We start from the raw sequence: 15,031 nt of genomic DNA on the forward strand, positions 1-15,031 counted from the left end.
AAATTATCAAATATTAGAATCATATGCAATCTTGGGACTGGATTCTCGGACACTAACGTAAGTATAAATAGGGGCAAGGTAGATCATTATTGTCGTAAATCTATTGGAATAACGTAATTTGCATTTTGAGGTGTTATGTAGGACGCATCCAACACATTAAAAATACAATATTAACATGTAGAGAAGAAATATAAGTGCACACGCCAGAATTGATTACGACAAAAAAAAGATGTTGTCAAATATATTTGAATTTGCTATCAATACATTGGTTTTATTTATTAATTTCTTTCCTTTGCAGCGTGCATCATTGATCATGATTTACAGTTATAGTTCGATCGTTCGCAGCATATTGTGGCGTAGGTGTAGAACATGCAAAATACGTTCCAGAGAAAAATAGAGTCAGTACTGTTCCACTATTATCTCTTAGTGGACCGATTCCATTTGAAATTTAAGTTTGGGTTCAAACTATTAAACTGTAACTTAACAGTTTTAAAGGAATAACGATTTGGGGTTTCGGTCCGTTATTGAATATTAGGTAGCACGTACATTATGTGAAACGGAGCATGTCTGACTTTTAGTGTCTGTCTGTACATTACGCCACATCATCCGTCATTATATGAACCGAAAAGTTTGGGGGTTTTCCGTCCGTTTCTGAAGCATGCACCAAATTCGCGCCATTTCATTGACCGATGATGCTGATTCTGTTCGACGAGTTCGGCTGCTAATAGATACATTTAGCAGTGCACTTTTTGCAATGCGTTATGTACATTTGGAATCTATAATGATGCACTCAGAGTGCAAGATGCAGCCTTTGGACACCTTAATCATTATTCTGAACATAAAGTATTAACGGGCAATGTGTCATTATAATACATAATGTGTTGAGAGAGACTTCGCCCTTTTGTAATTACTTACTGATGCGATCAAAATGGCAGGACCAGCAAATGCAAAAATCAACCCATGTTCTAACGTCAGCCAGCATCTACAATATCAGGAGTTGGATAAGAACAATTATATTAGCAAATGATGATGATGACTATGACGACGATGACGGTGATGAAGACGACTTGAAGATGATTACAAACATGAGGGTGACGACGACGACGACCATAAATGATGACAATGGCAAAGTCGATGAAGACGACGATGAAGATTAGAATAATAATAACGATGACGACGATGATGATCATGATGACTATGACGATAATAAGGATGATAGTGATAATAACGATGATAACTTTTTACCTTCCGCTTTTCGCATAATCTGAAATCCTTGCACCTAGGGTTCCACCAAGGGTTATAAATGCAATGACACCTGGTATACCTGTAACACAGATTGATGGGAAAATAGGACAACTTTACGAATTAAAATAATCTATTACTGTGAGGAAGCAAGTTTAACAGTTTCAAAGTCATGAATTGATATTCAATACACATCAAAATTCACATTGAATGCATCGCAAAGTTACAATATGTGAGGAGAATTTTAAGAATTTACGATTAATACTTCAGCTTCAGTTGCGATTCGATAACTAAGAATGGATGACAAACTCACTTGTCCCTTATGTAAATTGCAGTTTTGCCAAATAATTTTGGTTTACGAATATGTTCTTTTTTTTAAAAAATAAAGTGCACTTTTTAAAGACTAATTTTTACGTTCCAAATGATTGATCTCGTCACTATGGATGGCGGAAACCTTCAAAATACGCCTAAGAATACGCCTACGAATACGCCTAACCTTAGACGTCTAAGATGCAATCTTAGACGTCTAAGATGCATTCTTAGGCGTCTAAGATGTAATCTTAGGCGTCTAAGAAATTCGCGGTAGACTTAAATCAACGAATCACAGGACTAGAAATCCCAAACAACCAATCATCTTAGGCGTATCCAATTATTGACCAATGAAATCTTAGACGCCTAAGATTTTACACGCCTAAGAATTCTTACACGTCTAAGATTGACCATTTGACCGTGACTAGTGATGGACGGTATCAAAACGTACAACGGACGCTGTGCGTTAGAGAATATTTCGAAAAATGGCTGGGTGGTGTGTTTTTAATAAACTCCTTTTCTCTCCATAGCCACCCGCGTCAATCCCAAAGAGAAAGGGGTGATGGGGTGGAAGGGGGATAGGGTACATGTTCTCCCACCTTTCGGCACAATGGCCCATTGTTTTGTTCTTTTCAGCCACTTTTTGACAACTCAGGCGGAGGCGGAACAATGTATTTTTACATAATAGGCTTTTTTTCATTTGAACATAATCTAGCAGTTGATGTTGTTGTTGCAAACTGATAAAACTTTAATTTGTTTTAAATATTTTGTTTTTCTGATGACTTGCAGTTAATGTAAGATTTCTATTTGTGTGGCTATAGTGTAAATGATGATGATAATGATGATGATGATGATGGTGTTGTTGTTGCTGTTGTTGTTGTTGTTGTTGATGATGATGATGATGATGATGATGATGATGATGATGATGATGATGGATAATACAAATGATGTCAGATGATTATTAGAGTCGTGGTGGTGATGATGATGGCAGTGATGAGGGATTAAATTTAGTATGAAATTTTCACCCCTCCCCCCCTCCCCGCACCCACCCAGTCAATGTTGCTTTGATACTGAGATAGGAACGGACTAGTATTGGCTCCAACATTGATTGGGGGAGGGGGTTGCAAGCAATATGAAACATTAATGTTTGCCACTCATGTTATGAGACCTCGATACCTCCATTCAACAAGAAAGTTAACCTGACGGTGTAGGGTATGATGCGTTTATATCCAATACGTTCAGAGGTCAAGTTATTACTGCACACACATTATAAGGTCAACCAACTATGTCTTTATAATTCGAACAGCGTGTGACATATTTTCACCAAGGCCCCCGGGCCAAGGCCAAATCGTCTTTTATAATTGAAGAGATCAGATATGCATAATTTCAGTCTGCAAAGTGCAAGAAGACAAGAGGTCAAATTTTCTATGTTAAAAATAGAATCATGGAGGTATATAAATATATGCTAGGCATGTTTGTTCCTCTTTGTTGTTTGTGTATTAATTTTCATCATCATCATCATCATCATCATCATAATCATCATCATCATCATCATATCATCATCGTCGTCGTCGTCGTCGCCGTCATCATGCTCATCAACATTAATACCTGACTACTACTAGCCACACCAAAACAGCACACCAAACCAACGAAAATAAAATCAAACCAATTAATCAATTTTGCTGCAAGTCCTCAGAGAAAATCACATTGGTGATACCGTCCATCACTAAAATATCAATCTTAGACGTTTAAGAATTCTTAGGCGTGTACAATCTTAGGCGTCTAAGATTTCATTGGTCAATAATTGAATACGCCTAAGATGATTGGTTGTTTGGGATTTCTGGTCCTGTGATTCGTTGATTTAAGTCTACCGCGAATTTCTTAGACGCCTAAGATTGCATCTTAGACGCCTAAGAATGCATCTTAGACGTCTAAGATTTCATCTTAGACGTCTAAGGTTAGGCGTATTCTTAGGCGTATTCTTAGGCGTATTTTGAAGGTTTCCGCCATCCATACGTCACTCGTGACTACGCATTAAGACGAATCTTGACACTTTCGTCACCACATGAAGCTGTCGTTAGCACAAAATTAAAAAATCTTTGGCCATGTGACTAGGCTAATCATAGATGTTTTATGGGAAGAGCTTTTACATACAGTAAGCCAAAAAATTAAGGTACCAGTTGTGTTCACCCCTGTATATCCTTAATAAAGACACGTATGTCGCAACTAAAACAAGCTGCCAATACCTGTATTCTTTAGTTCTGATTTAAGACCTTCCCAGCAAACACAAAAACGTTTTTAAAACGTTTTAAATAAGTTATATGTTGGGTTTTGGTTTAGGTAAAAACATTTTAATAACATTAAAATGTCGGGTTATATAAAGGTCATGAAATCGTTTTAAAACGTTTTGTCTGAAAACACACTACAACAATATTTTTAAAATGTTTTCGAAATGTCATTGTAAACTATTTTTGCAAACATTTTTGGCCAAATATTTTGTCAACACTTAAAGCCATTTTATAACATTTTCATACAAAATAGATTAGCATTTCTTTGCCATAAAATGTTAGTGTTTACTGTCAGGTATATCCACTTTTATTTTTGAGCCGAACAACTACGGCAGAGCAAAGAAAATTGGAATTTACTACCAGCGCATATTTGACATGATCAATGGGAATGAGTCACATGTCGACCCTGGTCGAAAATGAGTTTTACATATGTTTCTAAAGAGGACATATAGAGCTTTCTGAAACTGAAAACCCCATGTTGACACAACTTTTCTTTGCAAAGTTACATGAATTTATCAATCGCTAAAAACAATATAAAACAAAAGAATTTTAACACTTTCTTTGCCAATATCTCAAAACCAATATTAGCGACATCCGACTCATTTCCCTTGATCGTGTCACATATGTCGCCAATACGTACCACTCCTTCGGTCATGTTATGGTACGGCCCTTTGTTGTGTAGATCATCGTCGCGCACGCCGTGTACGTACTGTGTGTTATGAACATCGTGTATGCGTTCGACTAATAATTCCATCGTAATAATAAAACCGCTGATTCAGGCGTTTTATTCAAAATCTCGGATTTTGACAAAAGTACAGCACCTAGAGTCTTGATTTTTTCAGGGTATATTGGTTTAATAAAGTACAATATAATCGTGTAAAAAATTCATTTTGAAAAATCAGTGAGGGCGCCCTCCTCAGCAAATGTTATAATATGGCTTTAAATAACATTATGTTAAAATATTTGCACACAGCAAACACAGAAATGTCCTTAAAATGTTTTTTTTTACAAAACGTTTTAATAACATTTAAATGTCGGGTTATATAAATGTGACCGTACAGCACGAATGAGCCGTAAATGTCCTCAATTGTATTCGAGTTACAGTGTAAAATGGGCATGAAGGTCGTATTCATTGGTACCTCAATTTGGTGCTACGTGTACCTCATTTAATGAGATACACGTAGCACCAAATTGAAATACCTATGAATATGACCTTCATGCCCATTTTACACTGTAACTCGGAATACAATTGAGGACATTTACGGCTCATTCGTGCTGTACGGTCAAATGTCGTGAAAACATTTTAAAAACGTTATTGGAAATATTTTGGGCAAACATTTTTTGCAAAATATTTTTTCAACCCCAAAATAACATTCTGTTTAGAATGATTTGTACCAAGTTTTCAAAAATGTTTTTAGAATGTTATTAAAACGTTTTTATACCCTTTATATAACACGACATTTAAATGTTTTCTGTAAAACATTTGAGTTTGCTGTGCAGTAAATTACCAAATAAACCGAAATTTAAACGTTTTCTGACAACCTTTTATAACCTTTTGCGATTGATGTCGAAAACGTTTTGTGTTTACTGGGTTACTTGTTGAATTTGGTTGAGAATAAAAGAAACAGTGATCTAAATCCCTAATGAAGAAACGACATCAAACGTTGCAGTTTTGTGTTCTAATTAATGAAAGCACGACGCTAGTTTTAACGTGCTAATCAATGGAAGCACGGCGCCAGTTCTCTTGTTCACGAACGCTTTGTGTACACATTTCTCGGGCATTCGATGGAGCAAACTGCAACTTTTAAATTGGCATCTTCCTTGGGTTTTTGGATAGTCATGTCTTTATTTCTTGAACAATTTCAACGAATGAGGTCTTAAATTCGAGCTAAAAGATGCAGCTACTGGCTGCTGCTTCCAATTATGACATATCTGTCTTTGTTTCAGATATACAGGGGATGAGCATAACTGGTACCTTAATTTTTTTGGCTTACTGTATATGCAGTATCTATAATACCCGGTTAAGTGTTTGCTCATTTTTATCAGAAAATACTTATTTTTGGGATGTTACAATACAAGTGTGTATATGACTTTGTCTTACCCCACGCAAGAGGCATACATATGCGTAGTTTCATCCTCCAAGTGATGTTGGGATTGACCTTTAAGTACAGGTGTATTCCTTCCATCAACATCCACATAAACACCACTAACCATAGGTAATGAAGCATTACTGCCACGGAGATGCAGACAATCTATAGAATACATCATTACAATACTGACATTATTGTACACACTTTATATGGGACAAACTTTCCTCACCCGTTTCATTTTTGTACGATTAAGTTACAAGTCTCTTTACTATCTTACAACTGATTTATAAGGAAATGATTTCCTTTTCTTAACGAATATACCAGTTTGTCATATGGAAGGAGAATCAGGTTCATGACTTTGTGCAGTCCAACTTTCCAGAACGTAGAGTACTATACTTATTATGTTTCGGAAAATAACATGCTTTATAAAACACAATTTTTGGGGTAAACATATACTTTTCATAGTGTTTCCTACCTTGTCTTTGGCTGTGATACCGGTGATAAACAAAAGTTGAGCGAGAAGCAATGACGCCGCTAGGTTGATATGTATGACTATGCGAGTCTTCTTGTATAACCTTCGAACGCATTAAATGATTAAACGATATGATAAGGTAAGAGAGCACAAATCTGTTCACTCTACCGAGGCCGCCCCACTTTGGCCTCTTGTAGATATTTACACAGTTAACATGCGCGTATTTGGGGGGGGGCCAAAACGAAGGGGCGGCAAAAAGAGGGCGCCGGAAGAATAAGGGGCGGCAAAAAGAGGGGCGGTGGAAGAAGAAGGGGCGGCAAAAAGAGGGGCGGTGGAAGAAGAAGGGGCGGTAAAAATAATAAGTAAAGAATAAAGGGCTGAAAAATTTGAAAAGTATAAAAAAACATTGAAAAAATGGTATTATACATTGCTTGTAGGGCGCTAGGGTCAACCTTTTCGAGCTGTTGAGGAAGGGGATGATGAATGATGATGATGTCTCTTCTTTAGCCCCCGGGGTATGAGCGGCCACGGTACGCCACTGGTTAAGGGCGGATGTTTACAAAAACAAAGTATGCATTATTTATTCAAGCGGTTGGTTTTTGATTTGATCATTTATTAATGTTTCTTACAAAACTAAGGGAGGACAGTTTTTATGGTCTACTTAGCTCAGCAATGCTTTGCTGTCTTCGATAATGGTTCATGTACGCTAGAGCGTTCGATAGGAACAAGCGAACAGTATACGAGTTTGCTGATATCTATCGGAGCGTTCAGCAGAGCAGCAGGATTATAAACACGGTCGATGGTAAAACCAAAATCAATTTCCTTTGTGTTCAGTAAGTACATAACGACCCACTCATCAGCTACTCAAGTGGTCATTAAATAAGCATGTCTCGGGTATTGTCTGCGGCCAATAGTAAGTAAATAATGTGTGTAAGTTTATGTTTACATAAAGTGGTGTAATTAGGTTTCAAGGGGTTGTTAATTCAAGCATGGTCGTAAATTGATTCGATCGATATTTTGGTCAATGCGTTGTATCGGAGCAGAGTTGTCAATTGAGCGGAGCCTAAAAGAGTTTACTACAGGCTTTAATGGGTTTGGGCTTTGATAAAAGCCAGGTACCTCTCCGATACAATGCGCTATCGAAGACAGCAAAGCATTGCTGAGCTCAGTAGACCATAAAAACTGTCCTCCCTAACTTAAGTTAGGTATTTTAGGTATTTTCAACTTAGATCTTATTCTTTCTTATGCGGTATTTTTTATTCAATAAGCTTTATATTTGTGTTCAAATTTAGGACGCTATTAACATATATTTGTTTATTTAATTATGCCCTTGCTATTATGTTACTCATTTTTATGACATTTTAATGTCATTATACAAGTGTAGTGTCTACCCCTTGTAAAGATGAAAACAAGATTTAATATAAATAGCGCCATCAGTATTCAACTTTGCTTTAAATTGAATACAGTTCTGCATGCTATCAAACAACCGTGTGTCCGAACACCAATTGGCCCCACTATGGCACCCTGGGTGATACAGTCTGATTTACTGCAGTTACTGTCCGTTTTCCTATACACAATACACAGTGCTCTCTGCCATTGAGATGTGACCTGCACAAATAGTGTACGTTAGAAGTATAGGCATTTGCCTAGTTAACATCACTGTCTGAGAAATAACCGGACAATATTAAAAGTACTCTCAAAAACTTCTATCAAATATATTTCTCTTACATGACCTAAAATTACAGCTAGGTTAGATGTTCAGAAATATTCGCACTTTGGTAAAATAGTGAGTGAGGGCAAGGCATAGCTAGCCAACTCCCGTGTTAATTGAATGGAGATTTGACCGAAAATATTAGTAAACGGACCGCTCACTTCTGAAGAATACCACAAGAAAACGGTACAAGCTACATTTAAAGTACTCTCTGTTCCATCATCATGAGGAGTTTCTTATATAGTATGCCGAAATTGGGTACTGTAGGTGATTGACAAAGGGTCGCACTTCGCTGATGAGTAAGTGACAGTGAACATGAAAATCAGCGCCCATAACCCAAGTTAGTAGCTAGTTAGTGGAGGCCGTCGCGGGACTGATTATTGGTTATTGAAGTGCCTTATTTGGTCTGAGACATGAGAGCAGCTCATATTTAGGGCTAGAAAAACCGGGACACTTTTGGAGACATCATCATCATTCATCATCATCATCATCATCATCATCATCATCATCATCATCATCATCATCATCACTTTCTACATTTTTTCTAAACAACATACTGTTTTAATAAGAATTTTCTTAAAATGCATATAACAACTATAATATGTTTAGAGCGTGATGAAATAAAACATCACGATTTTCATCACGAAACAAAGTAATACATAAGAAATCGTTTGTTTTAGAGCGTGATGAAATAAAACAGCACGATTTTCATCACAAAACAAAGTAATAGGCCTACAAAAAGAAAGAAATTTTTCGAGAGTGATTAAATAAAACATCACGATTTTCATCACGGAACAAAGTAATACATAAGACATCGTTTGTTTGATTGCAATCATCCGCGACAGTTCGTCTCACACACATAACAATGCACTGCGATCAAATAGGTTGATGACAACATTTCATTGAATGGACTGCACTGTGTCATGATTACGGTGAAGGACATCGTTTCAAATCCTTTGTTGTTTGGAGCCAATCAATAATTTCACGCACAGCCTCTATGCAAATTAGAGTTTACACACGCTGCAGCTGGGGTAATCGATCGAAGCTGGTTGCCGTTAGTGATCGAATGCATGAGCTTATTTGCTTTACTGAATCGATTTACTGGATTAATTTCCTGTTAACTGGGTTTAATGCCACAAAGGTCGAATCGGGTTTGCCGTGGACCATAAGTGCATCATGATTTCTGTATCTGAACATAAACCACTATTTTCCCACGAATTATTAACTTCTGGGTAATTATTTCATACTTAGTACCAACAAACTATAGTAACGAATACAGCAAAACGCATAAATGACGTTTAGTATAGCCTGAGACGAATAGCAAAATATAGGTTGCAACACTATCTTGCCCCTCCTCCTCCCTCTGTACTTCGAATATTTCACTGTTGAATTATTCATTGAAACACTAAACAGTGATAGACGTTAAAAGTGATAGTGATAAACAGAACATACCTACAAACTACAAATATTGCAATCGCGCGGCGAGACACAGAATTGATGCAGAAATGGCAACGTATGTTACATAAGACAACGCCTTTTGTTGAGAAACTGGTATTTCAACCTGCCGATAAGAAAAACAAAATTTGTCAACAATGTTGTAAAGTAATGAATGTTAAGGTTTTAATGCCTAATTCTAAACTCTTCCACCATGGTGTAGAAAGAAATATTACGGGCATTAATTGTGCGATAAATATACCAAAACTTGACATCTGTAGTAAAAAATGGGGAAAATATTTAGGTCTATTGGTCTTATCTTGCTATTTTCATTTTCAATTTTATAATTACGTTATTTGTTCTGTTAAGAGCTTATATTGATATAACTCTGCATACCTCTACCAGTTGCATTAACACTGCAAAGCTAGTCATGTGATCACAGCTACATGTCACATGACGATCGTCTGTGCCACTTACATTGCAGCCATCTGTAGACCATTCTCTAAGACAACAATTGGATACATAATTATATTTTCTTCGTCATCTGATATTCATCTATTTCTCTTATTATTACTATTATTTATTATTATTAGTCGTAGTAGTTGTAGTAGTAGTAGTAGTAGTAGTAGTAGTAGTCGTAGTAGTAGTAGTAGTAGTAGTAGTAGTAGTAGTAGTAGTAGTAGTAGTAGTAGTAGTAGTAGTAGTAGCCTAGTAGTAGTAGTAGTAGTAGTAGTAGTAGTAGTAGTAGTAGTAGTAGTAGTAGTAGTAGTAGTAGTAGTAGTAGTAGTAGTAGTAGTAGTAGTAGTAGTAGTAGTAGTAGTAGTAGTAGTAGTAGTAGTAGTAGTAGTAGTAGTAGTAGTAGTAGTAGTAGTAGTAGTAGTAGTAGTAGTAGTAGTAGTAGTAGTAGTAGTAGTAGTAGTAGTAGTAGTAGTAGTAGTAGTAGTAGGTAGTAGTAGTAGTAGTAGTAGTAGTAGTAGTAGTAGTAGTAGTAGTGTAGTAGTAGTAGGTAGTAGTGGTAGTGGTAGTAGTAGTAGTAGTGGTAGTAGTAGTAGTAGTAGTGGTGGTAGTGGTGGTAGTGGTAGTGGTAGTGGTAGTGGTAGTGGTAGTGGTAGTGGTAGTGGCAGTGGCAGTGGCAGTAGCAGTAGCAGTAGCAGTAGTAGTAGTAGTAGTAGTAGTAGTACTACTACTACTACTACTACTACTACTACTACTACTACTACTACTACTAGGGATGACAACTGCCAATACATGTAGTACTAGAACAGTTTCCCATTTACTGTTGTGTATATTCACCCATGTATTGTCAATGCAAAAAAAATCAATACATGAAGTCCCACGGTATGCAGTACTTGCATTGGCCCGATTTAGACCTAAAACAGGCTGTTTCAAGAAATTCCTGATTACACCAGAAAACATTAACCAAACTCTTTCCTGATTGGTCAGTAAATAGAGAAGATCTTCCTTTATCAAGAGATCAACTTTTTTAAAGAAAAATTTAATGAGATGAGAACTACAACAGGTTGAAGTGACACCATTCTGTGCATCAGGTCTTGAAACGCAATTATCTCCGAATTAGGATTGATTCAGACAAGCAACCTTACATACTCATAAAATCTAACTATTTTTGAAGACAAAATGTACAGGATGTTAAGAAATTAAAGAATGTTTAAGCCTGCCGAAACCCATCTGAAATTATGCACTTCTAACTACTTTGTCCATTTCATATGCTATCCATCATGGCTTCCATGCACACACAGTATATTGCTCAATGTAGTAAAGATAACCTTTGAGTTGGAGCAAATTTCTCAAAATTGGTAGTGATTAATGTTACCAAACTTATGTCATGATGAAATATAACCTTTTTTGAAGATAAAATGTGCTGACTTAAAAAAATTGAACAATGTTTAAGACTGCCGCTATTCATTTGAAATAAGGCACTTATTGTTCAGCTCCTCCATGGAGATATTTTCCATGGCAGCCATTTATGATCATACTTGAGGTTCCACCAAACAAACCATGTCAACATTTTGTTGTATGTCAATGAAATCGTTTAAATTTTCAGGATGATCTTATTTCATGTTGTTATAAGCAAATATAATGTTCCAGATACATTAAGAAAAAGTACCTTAAACTTGCACTTTCTGTTAGTATTCCTTTTTGTACTTAAACTTTTTAACACGTTCTAGCAGCCCTATATACAACCGTGACACTCGAAAGGCCAGATCTCTGGAATGAAACGTCCGATTAAGATTATTTAAACGGCAAAATGTTTCTTTCATCAATTCCCAGCCAATAGGTTAGGTCTGAATCAATTTAAAAGTACTTCAATTTTTAGTGGACATGCCTACTACTACTACTACTACTAGTATTAGTATTAGTATTAGTATTAGTATTATTATTAGTATTATTAGTAATAGTATTACTTATTCTTATTGGACGACACTTTTCAAGTACTTACTTGTTTGGCGTTAAATACTGACAAGAAGGCTGCCCTGTCACATTCTAATTGTAGAAACAAATTTGTAAAGAAAAATATTATTATTATCGGATTCATATTTTACAAACTTACTATTATATCAAATGAAGTTGTATGCTGAATTTTGGATTTTCAGAGTCTTAATTTTGACAATACATTCGGTTTAGTTTTTAACATACCGGTAGTAGACTAAAGGTGATAGCAAATATTTTCCTCGTTGTGTATCGCACTGCTTTCTTTTTGTCATTGAACATAGTAATAGAAAGAACATGGCTTCCCATCGTAAACATATTCCCATCATTATTGGCGAGTTTCAGCGATAATTCCAGCACAGATGCTACAAGGAAGTACCCTGTCGGGAATATGATGAGAAACATATATAAGTCCATCTGAGAAGATCATGTTAATATAATTAGGTGTGTTGTGTTCTTTAACTGTAGTTAAAAAACCTATCAACCGAAATTGAAATTATTTCTATTTATAACCAATAAGCAGCAACAACTATTGAAAATGAAAATAAGTTGCGGAAAGCTGTCTATTAATAAAGTGCAAATTGTGTTCATGTATTTAGAAGCTTCAATTTTGGAATTGTACCCAACTCCGGCGCTTTACCAACTGAGCTAATGGGTTGAGAGACACATTTGCAGGTTAACTTGTTCGTATATAACTATGTGTATCGTTGATTAACCCAAACCCTGAAACACTTTTGTGGATGGGGCGCTTCATGTTTGCATGTTTTAAAAGCGTTCGATAGTAAGCACATATGCCTACTATAGAGTTTTTACGGTATGTGTATAAGTAACACAAAACACGACTTAGCCATTTACCTGCAGTTTGTTCCCAAGCATCTTTAGGGTACACTATCTTAAAGTCATTGGCGCTATTGTCTAAAGTGAACTCAATATTCCATGAACTATTTTGAAGACCTTCCTCACCAAATATCACCGTCTCTGTGATAATATAGAAAAACAACAAACTAATACAATCCTGTCGATCTCTATTATGGTTGACTACAAATGCTAACATATTGCTTGTAAATACAGGAATAATACATTAGAAATAAATATACCAGAAGTTAGCAACCTGTTTTGACAATGATTCACTAATTCTTAGGTGGAACGATAGTCATTCACAACCAAATCGAAATTGTGTCTTACATGCCACATGGTTGAGAACTCCTGAAAAGTATCCAAATATTAAAAACAATTACTTACCAAAGTAACTGGTTTGTATTCGAGATTCATTCCCACGAAGTTCAGGAAAAATGGAATTGAATATCTCCCATTTGTGCAAGATGTCATTGGCAGCTGTATTCTGGAATATAATTGATTGAAAATAGAATAAATTTGTAACTATTTGACTCTCTTTTCGTTGGTTTGAAGTAATTGTTATGTCCATAAAACATTAATACGTACATCCATTATAATAAATAATAAATGTCACCAATTTTGGATTGATGTATGGCTCATGTCAGTGATAGTTCTATTGATTAAGCGTAGAGTTGATCTGAAAGCATATTCTGATTTACTAACAATTTTTACGGTCATAACCCGACATTGCTTGTAATTTATTCATAATCATATCTCCGTATTGACTCACATTGGTAGTGAACGAGGCTGGAGTAAAATGGCTTTTAATTGTAGACCTGAAGGGTATTTAAAGGGCCAGGGGTCTATAATTATGATTGTACTAATTATTATCATTATTATTAATATTATTATTATTATTATTATTATTATTATTATTATTATTATTATTATTATTATTATTATTATTATTATTATTATTATTATTATTATTATTATTATTATTATTATTATTATTATTATTATTATTATTATTATTATTAGTGTTATTATTATTATTATTATTATTATTTTTACTCTGTTTTTCGTCTTTATTATAATTATGACTTTGTATTTTCCAATACGTCTGACAATATTATTGTTAACTTTATGATCAGCCTTGATCTTTACTGAATCTTTTAGGCACTCTATGAAATCATATTTAAACGTATATGTCTATACCTCATTTTCAAACATTTCTGCTGTTTTTTCGAATTCGTATTTCCATTCTTTATAACTTGAGAGGGATATTTTAGGTGTGGTTTCAGTGTTTTCAAGGTCACGCGTAGTAACATCATTGGTATTTTGGGTACGAGATGTGGTTTGGCTATCTATTGGCAGTAGATGCGTCTGAAGATTGTCTACAGAACCTATAATAGAGGGGTCTGTTCGCCCTTCCATTGTGCGTTGGCTTCGCAAAGTAGAGGCTGATCTTGACTCTGTAACCTCGATAGCATGGTTGCTTGTAAAATCGGTGGTGGGAATATGTATATCGCTTGAATGAGATGTGGATTGTTGCACGTCCGTATCAGGGACGGAAGTCGAGTATATCTCCGACGGTCCAATGACAGTCGTCGTTTCTGTAGTTCTAATCGTAGTAGTATGCACGGTAGTTAGAGACACATTGTTGGGATCTGTAGCTTTCAATGCAAACGAAAGACAAATAATTTAAATGACTTCAACATCGTTTAAGTCCAAATTTATTACTGAAATACGTTTTTCATCATGTTCATTCAAACGCAATATTCCTAATACTGAGTGTATACAATCCTAAAGTTTGATGAAACTTTCAATAACCTGATCAGGATGAATAATTATTGAATGTTCTGTGTGATATGTTCATATAAAAAGGAATATCATTATAATGGGAACACAGTATGTTTATTCTTTGCCCTTTCCACACACTTTCTGATAACAGTAACATCATATTATGCATTTTTCCACTGATAAAAAAAAAGTAGACCGTGATATCCAAATAGGCACTCTGCACTGACTTTGGCTAGTTCTCAAATGAGTTGATGTTATTCATGTTGTCAAACATCTTCCTCTAAAATTGTTTTAATTTCACCAGAAATAATTGTTCCAAGTCTGCAAATGACTTATGTCCATAATTGCATAGGGTACAGGCAATATTTAAGAATAATCAGTGAATGACTAGGTTCTT

The 15,031-nt window shown here is 35.5% G+C and overlaps 1 protein-coding gene and 1 long non-coding RNA gene across 2 annotated transcripts; both read right to left on the reverse strand.

Moving 5' to 3' along the window:
* Window positions 1-932: 932 nt before the first annotated feature.
* LOC140136815 (uncharacterized) lies at window positions 933-6,087 on the reverse strand. Its single transcript, XR_011856772.1, has 3 exons — window positions 5,941-6,087; window positions 1,246-1,324; window positions 933-982 (listed from the first exon to the last, which is right to left on the reverse strand). It is a non-coding gene; the product is annotated as an uncharacterized lncRNA (long non-coding RNA).
* Window positions 6,088-6,410: 323 nt separating this feature from the next.
* Window positions 6,411-14,491, reverse strand: LOC140136823 (adhesion G protein-coupled receptor L3-like). The gene is made up of 8 exons (XM_072158423.1): window positions 14,050-14,491; window positions 13,237-13,336; window positions 12,850-12,972; window positions 12,202-12,374; window positions 12,005-12,048; window positions 9,943-10,048; window positions 9,565-9,673; window positions 6,411-6,504 (listed from the first exon to the last, which is right to left on the reverse strand). Exons 1-7 carry the CDS (start codon window positions 14,266-14,268, stop codon window positions 9,572-9,574), a joined length of 867 nt encoding a protein of 288 aa, XP_072014524.1. The 5' UTR covers window positions 14,269-14,491; the 3' UTR covers window positions 6,411-6,504; window positions 9,565-9,571.
* Between the last annotated feature and the right edge of the window lie 540 nt (window positions 14,492-15,031).

This window comes from Amphiura filiformis, chromosome 2, assembly GCF_039555335.1.
Source record: "Amphiura filiformis chromosome 2, Afil_fr2py, whole genome shotgun sequence".
Taxonomy (NCBI): domain Eukaryota; kingdom Metazoa; phylum Echinodermata; class Ophiuroidea; order Amphilepidida; family Amphiuridae; genus Amphiura; species Amphiura filiformis.